This window comes from Callithrix jacchus, chromosome 10, assembly GCF_049354715.1.
Source record: "Callithrix jacchus isolate 240 chromosome 10, calJac240_pri, whole genome shotgun sequence".
Lineage (NCBI taxonomy): Eukaryota > Metazoa > Chordata > Mammalia > Primates > Cebidae > Callithrix > Callithrix jacchus.
The window spans coordinates 118,809,911-118,829,016 of record NC_133511.1 but is presented as its reverse complement, the minus strand read 5'-3'; the positions used below and the strand labels follow the sequence as shown (position 1 = coordinate 118,829,016).

Genomic DNA, 19,106 nt, shown 5'->3' with positions numbered 1-19,106 from the left:
TCTTGAACTCTGGACCTTGTAATCTGCCACCTCCACCTTCTAAAGTGCTGGGATTACAGGCACTTGTGCACCCGACCTGAGCAAGGTTTTTTAAAAAGGAATATTGGCTGTACAGGGGTGCAGCTGTGTGGACCATCTTTCTTGAGCAGAGACCAGTAGCCTGGCATGTCACCTGGTGTCAGAACATCTACATTTCCCTATGGAAACTTGGAAAGTCCCTTCCCCATTCCAAACCTCAGTTCTCTTATTTATAAAATGAAGAATTTGAATGGAATGAATTGAGATCCGTTGCTACCAGAAATCTAGCCGTATCCACCTAATCTGTTCTGTATCACCTTCTCCTGACTCATAGGGGCTGAGAGTCCAGTGCAGTCCTTGGGACAGTTATGCTTCCTTTCAAGTGTCCAAACACTAGTGTAATCAGAGGGATAGCAGAGCCTGGGAGTTCAGCACGGGCCAGGGTCAAATCTCAGCCCTCCACTTACAAGCTGTGTGACAAAATAACCAAAATTTTTCACTAATGCGGTTAATAGTTCCTACCCGATAGCGTTGTTAGAAGAATTCAATGAGTTAAGGTTTGCAGAATGCTGAGGCACACAGTAAGTGCTTTAGAAAGTGTTTGTTGATATAAACCCAGTAAGTAATGTTGCAGCACTGTTTACAATAGCAAAGACCTGGAACCAACCCAAATGCCCATCGATGATAGACTGGACTGTGAAAATGTGGCACATATACACCATGGAATACTATGCAGCAATCAAAAACGATGAGTTCGTGTCCTTTGTAAGGACATGGATGAAACTGGAGAACATCATTCTCAGCAAACTGACACAAGAACAGAAAATGAAATACCACATATTCTCACTCATAGGCGGGTGATGAAAAATGAGAACATATGGACACAGGGAAGGGAGTAGTACACATCGGGGTCTATTGGGGGTAATGGGGAGGGACAGCGGGTGGGGGGAGCTGGGGAGGGATAGCCTGGGGAGAAATGCCAAATGTGGGTGAGGGGGAGGAAGGCAGCAAAACACACTGCCATGTGTGTACCTATGCAACTGTTTTGCACGTTCTGCACATGTACCCCAAAACCTAAAATGCAATAAAAAAGAAAAAAAAAAAAAAGAAAGTGTTTGTTGAATAAACTTTGGACCTAAACTCTGGGTCTCTTCAGGACTGCAACAGCTTCATAACTGGCACCCCCACTTTTGGGTGCGTTCCCACTCCTCTTCCAAAACCCAGAGATCTGAATGCCAAATCTCTCTGCTTCAAGGACTGGGCCCAGGACTCCCAGGCGCCTCCAGGCGAGAACAAAAATGCCTCAGCTTGAAGACCCAGGCTTTTCAGGTGGAACACCTAGAGGTCAGGAGATGGCTAGCATCATTATTCAAGGATCCCAGTGAATTTTTCAAAACATAATAAAAATAAAAACAAAAAAAGGCAAATAGGATTATAAAAATTGTGGGGCATTTTAAATGTGGTATTGAACACATTAAAGTATTAACAGCCCTCCCCCAACCATCACTAAGCCCAAGAAACCCTGATTCTTCTGTTCACAAGATAACTGCAACTCCAAGGCTCTTAGGCTGCTACTTCGGTTGACACAATTGGCGGGACGACGTGGCGAGCAGACGGGAGTCTCCATCCCTGGAGGGTCAGCGTCTGGAGAACCCGGCGAAGGCAGCCACAGCGTCGAGACGACGCCCCCAGGACAGCTACAACCGCCCGGAAAGCCCCGTGCCCGGAAAAGCCTCAGCCCCTTCGGCCACCCCGCAGCCCCAGCCCCTCAGTCTATCCACTCCTGGCGCGCAGCTCCGCCTGACCCGGCCCGGCCCCGCTTCGCAACCAGGGCCTCCACGGGAACCGCTATTCCCCCAGCGGCGCCCGCTGGAAGCCCAACGCCGCGACGCCCGTCTGACGTCAGGAAGAGGAATCCGGCGGCGACGTCTTTAGGGAACCCGCGAGGGGGCGCGCGATGGCGGCGCCGCTGTGTGTAGACCAAGACCCACCGCGGGGCGGAGTCTCGCGCGCCCGCGCCACGAGGCTCGGCCAATGGGAATGCGCGCTGCGAGGCCAGGAGGTCTGCGCCGCGAGGCTGAGAACCCCGCGCGCAGGCGGGGGGCTCTGGGCGCGCTCCAGCAAACCTTCCTGGAGCCCGCGGGTCCCGAACCCTCCCGGGCCGGCGCGGCGTCGCCCAGCCAGCCATGGCCCCCGACCCGGTGGCCGCCGAGACCCCGGCCCAGGGGCCTACCCCGCGCTACTTCACCTGGGACGAGGTGGCGCAGCGCTCGGGATACAAGGAGCGGTGGCTTGTGATCGACCGTAAGGTGTACAACATCAGCGAGTTCACCCGCCGGCACCCAGGGGGTTCCCGGGTCATCAGCCACTACGCCGGGCAGGATGCCACGGTGAGCGCAGCCAGGCTGGGGCACGGGAGAGGGCGGGGCCGAAGGCTGAGTGCAGGCGAGACAAAGTTACGCACCCTAAGGCGAACACCGACTAATCCGGAGGAAAGCCCGGAGGCGCCCGAGCACACCTGTGGCCCAGTGGGTGGGTGTCCCGCGGCCCGGGGATGCAAGGGCGGGAGAGAGGCCTGAGAAGTGGAGTCTGGGGAGTGGGGATGGAGGACAACAACACGCACACTCAAACAAAGGGCCCCGCCGCCCGGCCGCACATTCCGTTTGCAGCACGGAGCCTCGGGTCTCGGGGCGGGGATAGGATCCCCCGCTAGGTGAGCCAGGAAGGAGAAGAGCAAGGATGTCGGGCGCCTGGGGAGGAGGGGTCAATGGCTGTGGGAGGGAGTCACGTCTTGTCTCGATGGCTAGGAGGGGCAGCGCAGCCGCGTCTGGACCTGGGTCCCGGGCTCCACTCGCGAGCAAGGGCGGTGAGGGAGCAGGAGAGGAGCCAATTCTCGAGGATGGGGCTGAAACGGGAAACCTGGGGACCCCGTTGCCTTGGGGACCCCTGCGTCGGGTGAAGACTGGAGGACGCGGAAGGGACAGCACTGGCCGGGGAGGGCAAGCGGCGGCTGGTGCACAGAAGGTATTGAGAATGGCATACACTTAGCGAGGACCCCCGGAGCAGCCCTCGAATCTCCGGGGAGGCCACTGAGCCGCAGGCCAGCGAGGTCTTCAGCTATTCCGCCGAACGGACCGCTGTTTACACTCCGGGGCGGTAGACCCTTCGCGGGATCAAGTCCCTTCCTCCCTTGGTCTCACTGCGGGGTCGGCGCGCGCCGGAGCCCCGGGCCTGCTGCTGCTTTTTCTGGACCACAGCCGTCAGAGCTGAGGGCCCGGCACCCCTGCTGGCTTGAGTGCTAGGGACTCAGCCCTAGGGACTCCAAAGTCTGGGCGTTTGCTTCACCTCGTTTCCCCCTTGGCGGCCAGAATGGCGTCCCCTCCCCTTGTATCCCTCTCTGATCCGGTGCCCTGCAGCGTGACACCCTCCACTGTCCCTATCCATTACCCTGGCGTCCCAGAGTGTGCCGTGGGTCACCAGGGTTCCCTTAACATCGCAGCAGAGCTTAGATGCTGCGGGGCGAAAGCCCGCCCCACCCTCTGACGCGACCAACCTAGTGGGCGAGGCCAGGGCCTGTGCAGGTCACCCCGAGTGACCACTCGGGAGCCCAGAAAGCGGCCGAGGGCGCAGGCGTGGGCTAGCGCATGCGCAAACGCACCAGGCACCGACGCTGGGGCTTCCCGCAGTGAGATTTGGGGCCGGGGATGCCGCGGCGGGGACGGCGATTGGTCCGGATGCGTGGTGCCACCGGCCGCCGGCTCCGCCCTGGACCCCGCCCCACAGGCCTCATCACCTATAGGGTCTGGGGCTGCCAGACCTGTGGACCTGAATCTTATCGCCGTGGACCTTACCTTGCACAACGCAAATTAGCTCCCTCAGGCCATGGGGTGGCCAGAGTGCTTGGGAAATATGGGGCCCTATTCAGAACAACGGTGGAGGGACGGGGAAGAAATGCAGAAGTGCCCCAGTTCAGATGTAGGGAAGTCTTCGCAGTTTTTGGAAAACCCTAGCTCAGAAAGGGAAGGGACTTGTTAAAAGTCCACAAGAAGAGACGGGAGTCTCATAGCGCCGCCCGTCCCTCCAGTTTCTCACCTATACTGAAATTCTTGGGCAAAAGTTCAATGCGAACACACCCAGGGGAAAGGCCAGTCCAGGCAGGTGTTTCTTGGTGGTCCCCCTCAGCTTCCCATTCCTTGATGCACCCTTCTAACTAGAGCAGATGCTGGGTGATCTTGAACTGTAGACACCTGGGAAGGGTATGAGCACCCTTAAAAGGCAGCTTGGCCGAGAGAGGTGGCCTGTGCTTCACCCTGGGTATAGCCTTATGGTGGGCAGGAGGATGGCCTTTGGTGCGAACCCTGCCAGAGTCCAGGGGGCTGGCTCCCTCACCATTCATCTCGCCCCCAACTTGCAGGATCCCTTTGTGGCCTTCCACATCAACAAAGACATTGTGAAGAAGTATATGAACTCTCTCCTGATTGGAGAACTGTCTCCGGAGCAGCCCAGCTTTGAGCCCACCAAGAATGTGAGAGCCTGTGTTTGCTATGTGGCGACTCTTGGTTGTTGAGGGAGACAGGGAGTGGGTAGAAGGAGCGTCTAGCTGGGATCACAGGTAATCACATTCATTAGTAGTTCTGGGGAGTCTGAGGTCCCTGCTTCTCTTGCATAGTCATGAGGTCACCCGCCCAAGGGAGGAAGGCTTTGCAAGCTATGGCTTCCCCAAGGCTGCCCCTACCATGGCTGCCATCATTGTTATCATCATCAATATGAGCACTTACTGTGCGCCAAGCACTCATAACTCTCACACATTTACAGATAACAGGCTCAGAGAGGTTAAGCAACAGTCAAGGATCACACCGTTAGGAAATGGCAGAGCAAGGACTGAAGTCAGCTGAACTCTTAGGCACTATCCCATAGCACTTCCTCCTGTCATCCTCATTGTTGTGGTGTCTTTGCCTAGGACTGTGGACTTCCCACAGCTACCTCAGTGGGAGGTCCTTGAGCCTGAGAGGGCCCTTGTCTCCAGCAGTGCTGGGCTGCAGATGGGAAGAATAACAGCTCTCCCTCCTCTTCTGCAGAAAGAGCTGACTGATGAGTTCCGGGAGCTGCGGGCCACAGTGGAGCGGATGGGGCTCATGAAAGCCAACCATGTCTTCTTCCTGCTATGCCTGCTGCACATCTTGCTGCTGGATGGTGCAGCCTGGCTCACCCTTTGGGTCTTTGGGACGTCCTTTTTACCCCTCCTCCTCTGTGCAGTGCTGCTCAGTGCAGTTCAGGTGAGAGCCTTTGACTTGTCAAATGCACAGCAATGCTCAGCATCCCTGGGGAAAGTTCCTTGGGCACTTGGAGGAAGGCCAGGAAGCCCTGCCCTCCAGGTAGGTGTGTGGGAGAGTGAGGGCAGAAACATGCATTCCACTGTCTTGACCTGTCTCGGCTCTTTAGCCACATGGGCATCTTCATTTCTCTCACTGCTTTTTTAGCTGCTTCTCCCAGGGTTCCTTTCTCCCTACACGGTTTGTTCTCTAAAATTTCACACGCGGTTTGCTCTCTGCCACAGTACAACTGTGCCAAGAATTAAGTTTCCGGTTCTTAATAAAACTTGGCTCCCTCCCCACCACTGACATTACCCAACATGTTAATAATGATTGAGCGCTAATTCTTGGCTGTCAGAACCCATTTGGCAAGGCTTCTGCTCATGTTTGAGTTCTTTCTGTATTCTGGATGTCATTCCATCATAAACCATGAGCTTCAGGCTATAATCCCAGCACTTTGGGAGGTCAAGGTGGCTAGATCACTTGAGACCAAGAGTTTAAGACCAGCCTGGCCAACGTGGTAAAACCTGTACTGAAAATACAAAAAGGCCATGTACAGTGGCTCAAACCTGTAATCCCAGCACTTTGGGAGACCGAGGCGGGTGGATCATTTGAGGTCAGGAGTTCAAGATCAGCTTGGCCAACATGGTGAAACCCCGTCTCTACTAAAAATACAAAAATTAGTTGGGCATGGTAGTAGGTGTCCATAATTCCAGCTACACAGGAGGCTGAGGCAGGAGAATTGCTTGAAATGGGAAGCAGAGGTTTCAGTGAGCTGAGATGGCACCACTGAACTCCAGCCTGGGTAACAGAGCAAGACCCTGTCACAAAAGAAATAGACCAGGTCCAGTGGCTCACGCCTGTAATCCCAGCACTTTGGGAGACCAAGGCTGGTGGATCACCTGAGGTCAAGAATTTGAGACCAGCTTGGCCCCGTCTCTACTAAAAATACAAAAAAAAATTAGCCAGATGGCCGGGCGCGGTGGCTCAAGCCTGTAATCCCAGCACTTTGGGAGGCCGAGGCGGGTGGATCACGAGGTCAACAGATCGAGACCATCCTGGTCAACATGGTGAAACCCCGTCTCTACTAAAAATTACAAAAAGTTAGCTGGGCACGGTGGCGCGTGCCTGTAATCCCAGCTACTCAGGAGGCTGAGGCAGGAGAATTGCCTGAACCCAGGGGGCGGAGGTTGCGGTGAGCCGAGATTGCGCCATTGCACTCCAGCCTGGGTAACAAGAGCGAAACTCCGTCTCAAAAAAAAAAAAAAAAAAAAAAAAAAAATTAGCCAGATGTGGTGGCGAGCACCTATAATCCCAGCTACTCAGGAGGCTGAGGCAGGAGAATTACTTGAACCTGGGAGGCAGAGGCTGAGCTGAGCTGAGACCGCACCCTTGCACTCTGTTCCGACTGGGGAAACAAGAATGAAACCCATTCTCAAAAAAAAAAAAAAAGGGTCATGAGCTTCAGAGCTGGCAAAACTGAAGAATGGAGAAGGGATTGTGATTTGCCCCAACCCACATGTGAGTCAGTGGCAGAGGCAGAGCTAGAACCCATGTTTCCTGACTCCTGAGGTGCATCACAGGCCTTGGCAGATGAGGAAAGTGGGAGAGACTGAAGGAGGCATCAAGGTCAGTAAAGGGGACACTGGGACTGGTGGGCTGCTCTCAGCATTGACTCTTCTCACCCAGGCCCAGGCTGGCTGGCTGCAGCATGACTTTGGGCACCTGTCAGTCTTCAGCACCTCAAAGTGGAACCATCTGCTACATCATTTTGTGATTGGCCACCTGAAGGTCAGTGGGATGGCAGGGAGGGGCTCTCTGAAACTCCAGGCAATGAAAGGCTGCCTGTGGGGAAGGGCCACTAGGTTTTCATACTCATTTCCCTGCTCTTCTGTAGGGGGCCCCCGCCAGTTGGTGGAACCACTTGCACTTCCAGCACCATGCCAAGCCCAACTGCTTCCGCAAAGACCCAGACATCAACATGCATCCCTTCTTCTTTGCCTTGGGGAAGATCCTCTCTGTGGAGGTGAGTGGAGGTATCACTGGAAAGGGCTTGGGGAATAGGAGGCAGCCAGCAGGAGGGGTTTGGGGGAGATGCCCACAATGTTGTCAGTGTGGGTAAGACACTGGGGGCTGGGCTGGCTGGGGCTTTTGCCATTTTGGAAGTTCTGGAAGGCAACAGGCAATAAATGGGGGCTGCCCAGGAGGGAATCACCATCCTCCCTAGAGAGTTCAGTCAGCAAACAGTTACTGCATAAAAGGCACCACTGCAAAGTAAAAGGCATAAAAGGCATCCTTCTACAAAGGATCCAGAGGATGGCCAACGTCCTCTGGCCAACATGGTAAAACCCGTCTCTACTAAAAATACAAAAATTAGCCGGATCCAAAGGATGAGATGCCTCATCCTTGAAGGTGCTGGTGGCACCTCCTGGGGGTGCTTTTTCGACACTCCTGCCCCAGGTAAGCATTCCCCTTGCACTTTATATTTCTCTCTCACACTTAGGTACCCTACTTGTCACAGTCTTCTCTGTCCAGGGCTGAACTGTCTTAGTCTTCTTTGATGTCCAGAGTCTGGAACATTCATTCACTGAGTACTTCTTCCCACCCTCCTGATCCCAGCCTGACTTCCAGGGTGGTCAGCATTGGGTTTGAGTTGTCATCGGAGGTTATGAACGGAAATAATGTAGCTGCTGAAGGAATAATGCCTGGGGGCAGAGATCTGGTGAGCTTTTAGTGAGCGTTAGCCAATGGAAGGTTCTGAAAAGCCAGCAGAGTTCTTTGGAAAGTTAATTTAAAGCCCTTTGTTCCAAGGCTCCAGGCTGTAGAGTTCTGCCAGGTCCCCCTCCTCCACTTTGTGACACTTTAGCTTGCCAGGAATTAAACTGTTGTTAAAACCCATTTCAGTTCTAGGCATGAGTTCTCAGGGCTCTCCTCTCGCCCCTGGCCATGAGAACTTTGAAAGAGCTTTGGCAGCGCTGGCTGGCCTGGCATGAGGAGCTCATAGCTTGAGGCTCATGCTCCACCTGTCCATAGTGTTCTTATTATTCCCATCTCATGAGCATGGACTTGGGTTTGTTACGTGTTCAACACCGTTATGGTCCATAGTATGTGGATGGTGAAGCAGCCCTGCCCCCCGTCTGGTCAGGTGGCTGCTTCAAAGACGGTTTGGTTATTTACTGGACAGTAGCATGGAGGTTGTGCATTTCTACTGTCACTACATAGGGTTTTAAAAAAAGACCTGGGGCCAGATGTGGTGGCTCATGCCTGTAATCCCAGCACTTTGAGAGGCAGAGGCAGGCAGATCACAAGGTCAGGAGTTCGAGACCAGCCTGACCAACATGGTGAAACTCCATCTCTACTAAAAATACAAAAATTAGCCGGGTGTGGTGGCATGTGCCTGTAATCCCAGCTATTCCAGAGACCGAAGCAGGAGAATTGCTTGAACCCGGGAGGTGGGGATTGCAGTGAGCTGAGATTGCACCACTGTACTCCAGCCTGGCAACAGAGCAAGACTTTGTCTAAAAAAAAAAAAGGAGCTCCATCCATTTTTCCTCCTTGAATGGCACAATGCCTTTATGATCCCTGTAACTTAGACTCTTCGTGATCAGAAGGATTCTATTTAGGGCAGTGTCCCCTGCCCCCGCTTGTCCTCCAGGAATTTTGAGAGGCACTGACATGGATGTCACGGGGTCAGCACAGGCATCAATATTCACAGAGGGATGGAACCAAGCAGCCTATTGCCCAGGCATTCACTAATGGGCAGCCTATCCTCAGCCTCATAGCTGGCAGGGGGGAAGAAAGGCTATTTTGGGTCCCAAATCTTTTTTTTTCCCCTAAGATGGAGTCTCGTTCTGTTGCCCAGGCTAGCTTAAATATTTTCTCTCTATCTAGGCCCTAATCCTCTCCATCCAAATCTTTTGGTCTCTTGACTTCAGCATGAGCTTTATCAAATCCCCTCGAGGCTAATGAGAGTTTGGCAAATGTTTCTGGGGACACCAAGAACAATTTGGCCATTTGAAGGTTCCGGCAGTTGTACTCCCAGCTTACAAGTACTCACAAGACAGCAAAGCTGTGTAAGCTGGGATTACAGGCATGAACCACTGCACCGGCCTCTGTTTACAAATTTATCACCAGCTGCATCGCCTCAGTTACAAGCTCCATGAGGGTGGGAAGTCTGTACTGTTCACCCCTATAGCCTAAGCATCTAGAACATTGCCTGGCACACAGTAGGTACTTAAGTAGTACTTGAATCTGTTAATGTAGAAAGGATGCTTCATCTAGCTGAGAGGACTTGCACAGAATAAGCTCTCAATAAATGAGCTGTGGACACATGGAAGGGTGTGTAGAGTCCTGCTTAGGGACTGGGTGCTCCTCTTGTGCCCTTGTGGTTGTCTAGTTACCTGAGCTGATGGGAGGCGATGCAGACATAGTCATGGAGTGAGACAGCAGAGCTTTGCTCTTGTTTGTGAGCCCACGCCAGGGGTCCTAGGCTGGTTGGTTGACCTGGTGGCCCAGCCTGTGTCTTCAGCAGCTTGGCTTATAAAAAAATAAACACCACCTACTAGAGAAAACTGCTGGGACCTTCAGATTGCCAGATTGTTCTTGGTGTCCCCAGAAGTATTTGCCAAACTCAAATTAGCCTTAAAGAGATTTGATAAAGCTCATGTTGAAGTCAAGAGACCAAAAGATTTTGGTGGAGAGAATTAGGGCCTGGATACAGATGGAATAGTTAACCTGGATAGGGGTAAATATGGTTGTCCATGGAGATTCTGATGTCAAAAAAGTACCAGATGGCAGAAAGGGGAGAGGGCAGTGGGGCCTGGAAACCTCATGACAAAGAGGGTGAACACGAGGGCCTGCGGTCCTGTATAGCCTGCGCTGTGCACATCCCTCATGAGCATGGACCGTCCGGCTGCAGGCCGTGGTGTGACAGGCTCTGCAGATGATAGCCCAGGGCTTCATGTTCCATGTGCTAGCGGTAAGGCTGAGCCTGTTGGAGCTTTCTAATAGCACCAACAAGCTGTCAGCCCTGGAGGAGGCCGAAACTTCCAAGTGGGGAAAGGCCAGGGTCACTGAGGGAGGGGGATGGATTGCTGGTCTCTGAATGCTGATTGGTTTGCTTTTCTTCACAGCTTGGAAAACAGAAGAAAAAATATATGCCCTACAATCACCAGCACAAATACTTCTTCCTGAGTGAGTGTCCCCCTCCAATACAGGGGAGCTGCTTCAGGTGGGAATGCTAAGGGAATGAGGAGGATGTGGCTCTCTGAGGGATTACGGTATTTTAAGGAAAGGGGCTGGAGGAAGTACCCCCACCCCCAGTTACTCCCTGCATGAGAGCAGTTTGCCATCTCAATTGAGTGAAGTGAACACTTAGGCTGATGTTTGGTTGAAGGTCATTTGGTTGAGGGCAAACTAGTTCCTCCTATCCAACCCCAGTTTCTACTAAGAAGCTGGGTGTTTGGGGCATAGAGGGGCCTCTTGCTTTATCCTTCAACCTTAAACTTTGTCACACAGAGACCTGGGCCAAGGTGACCTGGTAGAGCCCAGTCCAGCCCCCCGGAGGAACAAAGGTACCAGTAGTTCTGGAAGGATGGGTCCTGAGGAGAGAGTGGAAGAGCTGTTAGAACTGAGAAGACCTTTCTGATGACTGCTATATTGCTGTATATCCCCGGCTTTTAAAGTCTATCCCAGCTACTAGGGAAGTTAAGGTGGGAGCATCCCTTGAGCCCAGGAGTTTGAGGCTGCAGTGAGCTCTGATTGTGCCACTGCACTCCAGTTGGACAACAGAGTGAGATCCTGTCTCTTAAAACAACAACAACTCTGCTCCCTAATGCCTAAAATGAGCTTTAAACTCCTTTAAAATTTCAAATCTTTTGCAGAAGGAAGGGAAGGAGCCCACTGATCTTATTTTAGTTTGAAGGAATTATTCTAACTGCCTATCACCAACTATCACTAATACAGAAAGGTGGCTGAGGCAGAGGGTAGAGCAGAGACCTCTGGGAAAAATAATTTTAGAATCCATGGCATATCACGATGGAGGAGCCATGATGGGCATTGTCATGCTAGAGGTTATAGGTAGCATTAGGTGCCACAGAGAAGGGATACAGAAAGGGACATGAGGCAGCATGTAGAATGCAATACTTCAACTCCCAGTTTTCTTTCAAAAGAGGCCCCTCTGTTCCTTCCCACAACTGACCTCCAGGACTTCAGATTGGGGTGGCACAAGCCCATCTCTCCAGTCTAAGGAGCTGAGCTTCACAGCCTGTGAAGGATCCGCAGGGTCCCTCCCAACACACACACACACACACACACACACACACACACACACACACACACACACACTTTCCTGTTCCTGCTCCTGCCCCTTCACCTGCATGGTGGAGCAGCCAGGAACAAAGGGCAGATAACTGCAACGACAGGGCTGTGGCCAAGGTAACTCAGAGAGCATTAGCACCCTTTTAAAGGCATGGGATCCACAGAGTGTGTATGTAGAAAAGAGAATAAAAATGAAAAATAATAGGTGTGGGAGTAGAGCAAGTCCCATGCCTGGGGCCTGAGTTCCCAAGGTGCCAGTCACTGAAGAGTGCCACTCGCACCCCTCACCTTCCCTGGCATCGTCTTGGGAGCTTTTGCCTTCCAGACTTGGATTTATGCCCACCTTCAGTGCCCGCTGGTTCCAGTGGATTGCAGAGGGCTCAGATGGCTGGAGGAGAGACAGGAAGGGATAAATGGAAGAGGCAAGCCCCTGCTAGAGGCCATCTCTCCAGCATCCACTGGCCCTTTCGTGACCTTACTGTGCTCATGCTGCCTCTTTGTCTCGGCTTCCTCTCCAGTTGGGCCCCCAGCCTTGCTGCCTCTCTACTTCCAGTGGTATATTTTCTATTTTGTTATCCAGCGGAAGAAGTGGGTGGTGAGTATCCATGGCCCAAGAAGCCCACGTCCTTGTCTCCAGCACCCATAGTGGGGGATGGGGGTTCCCCAGGGCAAACTGAGACTGACTACAGGCCTAATTTAGAGCCAAATAATCGAACCAGGAACAGATCCTCCTAAGCTCTAAGTGGGACAGAATGATTTGAGCTTAGCAGGCAACCTGATTCCCAATGTGCGATTCCATGCAGCCAGCATCTCCTGAGGTGCTTGTGCTGGCATAATGCCAGGGGCTAGGCTGGGCACAGGGATAGTGAATGAGACAATACTGACTTTCAAGGAAACTTCCGATGAAGCAGAATGTGGTTGTTAATGGAAAGGAGATACAGGCAATAGGTTCTGGGGACTCCAAAAGGGGCCTGACTGCACCTGGCTTTCTGAAGTCACTGTTCTAGCCAGCCTAGAGGCTGGGCAGGGTTTCTGACAGGCAGAGGTGGGGCAGTGGGGATGAACTCGAAGCAGAGAAACTGGAAATGAGGGGTAAGATTGAGCACCAGACATCATGTGGGGGATTCAGGTGTCGGGGAAGAGTATGGTGCTTGGCTCAATGTACAGAAAAGTGATGAGATGTGACCAGGGCGCTGGCATGGACTGAGCCATGGTCCTGGGAGAGTCACTCGGTGGCATGCTGAAGGACTTAGATGGGCTGGGAAGAGCAAGAGGCAAGGAGACCGTGTAGGCCTTGGTACTTTTGAAGGGGATAGGCAAGAAGGGCTGGGGGTGCCAGTGGGAATGGAAGAAAGGAGCAGTGGCATTAGATATTGCAGGATTGGACCCCTGAGAAGCTGAAGATGACTGAGTCTGCACACCCAGAAGAATGGCTGCACCATGCAAAGAAAGAGCTGGTGAGAGGAAGAGGAAGAGCTGTTTGTGACTGTTATGCTCTCTGCTTTTCTCACTAAAGGACTTGGCCTGGATGATGACCTTCTATGCCCGCCTCTTCCTCACTTATGTGCCACTGTTGGGGCTGAAAGGCTGCCTGGGCCTCTTCTTCGTGGTCAGGTAGTATTGGGTGGGGGTGGGTAGGGACTGGTGAAGGAAATGTTGGGGAGTGACCAGTCTGGTCGAGCCATGACCATACCAGGTTTGGGTGTGGTGTCACCAGCCTGGTTAGCCAAGTGGCTTTGAGCTGAGGCTGCCCAGTCTGAGCAAACACCAGTGAGGCTCTATTGAGCCAAGACCAGGTTCCTGTGCTGGGGCTTTGGGTAACGGGTGTTTTGGAAGTTGGCTTGGGAAAGTAGACAGGCTGGAGTAGTTATCTGAGGGGGAAATCAGAACTCTGGGCTCTGTGTCTACTGTTTGTCTGTATAACTTTATCCAACAGGTTCCTGGAAAGCAACTGGTTTGTGTGGGTGACACAGATGAACCACATCCCCATGCACATTGATCATGACCGGAACATGGACTGGGTCTCCACCCAGGTAAGGGACAGTCACTCACAAGACTGGAGGATAACACCACTATTGAAAAGGGTGGGTAGGTGATAAGAGCAAAAACAAAAAAAGTGCCCCAAGCAGCAATTTTTCATTAGATTGAGGCTTTCTTCTGCCACCACTTGAAGGGAGTGACCAAGATAGTCTCGTGTCCCCTTCTCAGCCAGCTTTACCTGGAGAATGCTGGGCTGGCCTTTCCATCTCATACTCAGACATGCTCTCCCCTGACCTTTTCCTCCAGCTCCAGGCAACATGCAACGTCCACAAGTCTGCCTTCAATGACTGGTTCAGTGGACACCTCAACTTCCAGATTGAGCACCAGTGAGTAGGAAGCCTGGGAAGCAGGGTCCTGGGGAGGGTGTAAGTGTTGGGTGCAGGTGGGAGCAGAGAAGCAGGAACCATTGACTCCCCACTGTTCTCCCTGAAGTCTTTTCCCCACGATGCCCCGACACAATTACCACAAAGTGGCTCCCCTGGTGCAGTCCTTGTGTGCCAAGCATGGCATAGAGTACAAGTCCAAGCCCCTGCTGTCAGCCTTCGCCGACATCGTCCAGTGAGTATCTGAGCCCAGGAAGATGGCCGGTAGGGAGGGAAGACGGCAGGGCAATGGAAATGGTGACATGTGGGGTGGGGAGTACCAGGTGTTCCTGGCTGTGTGGGATGGAGTACACCATGGCAAAGGCAGGAATCTCTGTTGGTCCTATGGCCAAGTTAGGCCTTTGTTCTCATTGGGGTTCCCCTCAGTACCACAGCCCAAGCTAACTTTCTCTAAAGTAGAGGAGAGGAAAGCCTCCAGATGAAAGAAGGCCTTAGCCTCAGTGCTCCATCTCTGGTGGGCTCAGCTCCTCCTGTCTCACTGTCTTCCCCTGTTTTGTCCCTGCAGCTCACTGAAAGAGTCAGGGCAGCTCTGGCTAGATGCCTATCTTCACCAATAACAACAGCCACCCTGCCCAATCTGGAAGAAGAGGAGGAAGACTCTGGAGCCAAAGCAGGGGGGAGCTTGAGGGACAATGCCACTACAGTTTAATACTCGGGGGGGGGTGGGTTTGGGGACATAAAGGCTCTGACTCAAACTCCTCCCTTTTATCTTCTAGACACAGTTCTAAGATCCAAAGTTGGGGGTGAACACAGAAGTCCCCCAGAAGGAGTGAAGGAGCTGTTGGGGCAGGGGCATAAACAGTTTTTCCCTTTTCTAGTTTGGCACATACAGGTGGTTGGTTAGCAGAGGAAACCAGAAGGGCAGTAGAAAAGGAGGGACCTACCGAACCCAGAGTCAGGAAGAGATTTAACACTAAAATTCCACCTAGGCACGGTGGCACATGCCTGTAATCCCAGCACTTTGGGAGGCCGAGGCGGGCAGATCATGAGGTCAGGAGTTTGAGACCAGCCTGACCAACATGGTGAAATCCCGTCTATACTAAAAATACAAAAATTAGCTGGGCGTGGTGGCAGGCATCTGTAATCCCAGCTACCCAGGAGGCTGAGGCAGGAGAATCACTTGAACCAGGGTGGTGGAGGTTGCAGTGAGCCAAGATCATACCATTGCATTCCAGCCTGGGCAACAGAGTGAGACTCCATCTCAAAAAAAAATTCCACTCATATAAAGGGTGAGCTCAGCTCACTGGTCCACTTCTCAGTGCCTTCTCCATCCTCACTTCCAAGCCTCAGAGGGATAAAAGCAGTTGAACCTGTTGAGCAAGAATTATAATAGAAAGGTAGCATGAATGCTTAGAATTCTGAGGTCTAGCACAACTCAGTGCCTGGGAACTCAGCTCACTGCCCAGGGATAGGTGTGACCTGTGTCTGCCTCAGGTTGGTGGGAGAAGCCATTCTCCAGTTTCAGAAGCAGGCAGGGCAAAGGTCAAGACTTGGCTTCAAAGGATCCTGGAACCACTGATTTTGGTTTATTCCCTCCAGGGTCTAAAGAGAACAAGAGGTGCTAGTTCTTACCAAAACAGATGGTAGAGAGTTGCTGGCTATTGAAAAGCCCCTTCACCTTTTAATTCACCTCTTCTTTTTACCTCTTTAGCCATCCCCCAGGAACAGAACACTCCTAGGACTGGGAGTCTACTTTTAGCTCCATAAGCAAGTGAGCAGATGGGACAACTCAGTCTTTCCTCCCTAGAAACAAAGGAGATGCCTAGTGGTTTCCCTTTGCTTCCCACCTAAAATTCCAAGTTTAATAAAATAGCAGTTAGTGAGCATAAGTGACCAAATTTGGAGATAATTATTGGTCATGAGGAAAGACACACATTTTGGTCATAAATAATGTGAGGGCTATAAGCAGAAACTTTCTATAGCCTAAATGATGTTATAGCATTATTTTTGAGCAGGAGCAGAAAGATTAATATGATCACTTCATAGTTCTAAATCAGAAATAGGAAGACTAAAACCACAGAACAGTTTGTGATTGCTATTGCTGTAGCCAGGTATCTTACTCTTCTGGAGAACAAATGGGCTTGGGAAGAGACTATCCTAAATTCCTATTAGTGTAATACTGAAATATAACTTTTTAATCTTCCGGTTTTTAAAAGATAAATGCAGTTTAGCCCGTACTCCAGAGAGCAAACACAGGAATAGGTCTCAGGAGGCTTCGCTCCTAGGGCTTATCATCAGACCTCATACCCACTTCCCCCTCTAACCTGAGGCCTTTGCTTCCAGGTGAGGGGATTACTTCTTTGCTGCTTCAGCAGCATCTAATCTAGGCATATTGATCATCTGGGACACTGGGAAAAGAGAACCTCAAACTAGTAGACAGAGCCTACATTTAGTTTTGGGAGGGGATGGCAGACAGTCAAGGAGATGAGGGTCCTAAGGCACATTGGGATAGGGTCAGAGGCACCACCCTTGGAGAGGCTAGAGGTTTGTCAACACAAAGACACAGGAAAAGTGGGCTGCAGAAGATTTACATGTTTTCCATTTGGGCACATTTTGCTTAGCTGGAGAACAGCTGGTTTAAAACAGCCTGAGTGGGAAAATCAGAAGCAAGTTGGGCGCAGTGGCTCATGCCTGTGATCCCAATACTTTTGGGAGATGCAGGCAGGAGGATCACTGGGGCCCAGGAGGTCAAGGCTGCAGTGAGCGGAGATCACACCACTGCACTCCAGCCTGGGGTGATAGAGCAAGATCCTGTCTCAAAAAAAAAAGAAAATAAATTAGAAGCAGAATTGAGCTGTATCTCATTGGCTTCCTCTCTCCAAAACAGGTGCTGATGATTCCCATTCCCATTCCTTGCCACCTAAGGTTTGGGTGTGGTGTCACCAGCCTGGTTAGCCAAGTGGCTTTGGGCTGAGGCTGCCCAATCTGAGCAAACACCAGTGAGGCTCTATTGAGCCCAGATCAGGTCCTGAAAGCACTGGAACCACCATGGCCTCTCCTCAGCCTACAGCAGTGTGGTCTCACATGGCCATGAAGGGACACACAGTGACAAAAGGCTCAGAATGTTACAATGGGAAAATGAGTGATCTCCACTGACAGATGTAAAATAGGCCTAGAGAGGAAAAGGTGCCTCTGGTCACACAGATCATGGCAGAACTAATTCCAACTCACTTTTTTTACAACTCCAACTTCTATGTTTATTTTTGTTACTTTCATTTTTTTTACAGCCTGGCCAGAGGCATTTTTTAAAATCAGGCCTGATACCAGTACCCTTTTTCTGTGTGCCAGTTTTGTTATCACATCCTGTTGAAGTTGAAAAATAAAGTTAATTTTGACCAAAAGACTTCATTTGTAGCCCATGATGCTCTTCTGTGTGTACGCAGGATTCCTTGGTGCCTCTGCTACAAGTTACTGTTCACTTCTCTGTGCTCTAACCTCTTGAATCACTGCAGTCCCCCTTTGTGTAAACTCCTTGGGCAGAGGAAGGAACATCAGGACTCCAGAAAACACAAAGCCAAGGGTGGACTATTGCAGGAAAGAGCAACCCAGGTCCTTGTGATGACTCCCGTGCTCGAATGTGAGACTGTCGATAATCTCACCAAGTTTCATGGTATCACTTCCTGCTATTCATGAGGCAGCACCCTTCAGTTTTCCATTTTGAATTATTTTCTCTATTTTTACTTGTTTTCAGACAAGGTCTGGCTCTATGGCCCAGGCTAGGGTGCAGTGGTGCTGCCATCCGAGTTCACTGCAATCTCTGCCTCACAGCCTCAAGCCATCTCCCCAGCTCAGGCTAATTTTTTATTTTTTTTGAGACCAGAGTTTCACTCTTGTTGCCTAGGCTGGAGTGCAGTGGTGCAACCTCCGCCTCCTGGGTTCAAGCAGTTCTGCCTCAGCCTCCCAGGTAGCTGGGATTCCAAACATGTGCCACCACACCCAGCCAATTTTTGTTATTTTTTGAGACAGGGTTTCACCATGTTGGTCAGGCTGATCTTGAACTCCTGACCTCAGGTGATCCACCTGCCTCGGCCTCAAAGTGCTGGGATTACAGGCGAGCCACCGCGCCTGGCCTCTCCTTACTTTTAAACTCATTTCTAGTTTCCAAATAGTCTCCCTAAGCCCTATCTGCCTAAACCTTTCTCTGCAAGTGTGACGCCTCAGAGCTGGACTGCAGAGCAATGCCTCTTAATCATCCAACTAGAACAGCTCTCCTGAGCAAAAACATTTGCAGGCAGCAGGAATTTTCCCTGCAGTGTGCACAGAAGTTAGATTAACTTCTACAGGAGACAAACTTACCTTCAAAAAAACAAAAGGAAAACCACTACCTTCTTGACTACCACAGGGTATAAGCCCTTAATTATTACGAGCTACTGCACTGAAGAAATAACTCCTAAGAAATCTTACCATTTTGCCAGGCACAGTGGTTCATGCCTGTAATTCCAGGACTGGGAGAGAATGGCACACATAATCCTAGCCTTTTGGAGGCTGAGGTGGGAGGACTGCTTGAGCCCAGGAGTTCAAGACCAGCCTGGGCAACAGTGAAATCCCATCTCTACAAAAAATTAAGTATCTAGGCATGGTGGGCTGTACCTGTAGTCCCAGCTGCCTGGGAGGGAGGCTGAGATGGGAGAACTGCTTAAGCCCAGGAGGTTGAGGCTGCAGTAAGCCACGATTGTACTACTGAACTCCACCCTGGGTGACAGAGCAAAAGACTCTGTCTCAAAAAAGAAAAAAAATTCTTACCGTTTCTACTTCCTATCACCATCACTATTACTGCAGGTTTAGAATCAATCTACCTGAATCAGAAAATAGAGCTCAAATAAGTTGTGTGGCTTAGTACAATCTGGGGAAATCAGTTTCAAAAGTTAGCTGCCCTTGGGATGGAACTTTCTGTCAACATCAGTTTTCAGAGGCCATTGCTGGGGAGACTTTATCCCATTCCAGCTTCAACCAGAGAAACTTGTATATCCTGAAATTTCACATAAGATTACACTTGAAGAATAGGTTTCTCCATTAAGACTTGAAAACTACTGGT

The 19,106-nt window shown here is 51.3% G+C and overlaps 1 protein-coding gene across 1 annotated transcript; it reads left to right on the top strand.

Annotated features, from left to right (window-relative positions):
- Nucleotides 1–2,047: 2,047 nt before the first annotated feature.
- FADS1 (fatty acid desaturase 1) lies at nucleotides 2,048–17,412 on the top strand. Its single transcript, XM_003734280.6, is given in 14 exon segments — nucleotides 2,048–2,144; nucleotides 2,146–2,181; nucleotides 2,183–2,408; nucleotides 4,433–4,543; nucleotides 5,097–5,294; nucleotides 7,020–7,121; nucleotides 7,228–7,356; nucleotides 10,463–10,523; nucleotides 12,167–12,243; nucleotides 13,165–13,262; nucleotides 13,585–13,681; nucleotides 13,935–14,014; nucleotides 14,121–14,246; nucleotides 14,577–17,412. Coding segments are annotated over 14 exon segments (1,485 nt in total). The 5' UTR covers nucleotides 2,048–2,052; the 3' UTR covers nucleotides 14,629–17,412.
- Nucleotides 17,413–19,106: the final 1,694 nt, after the last annotated feature.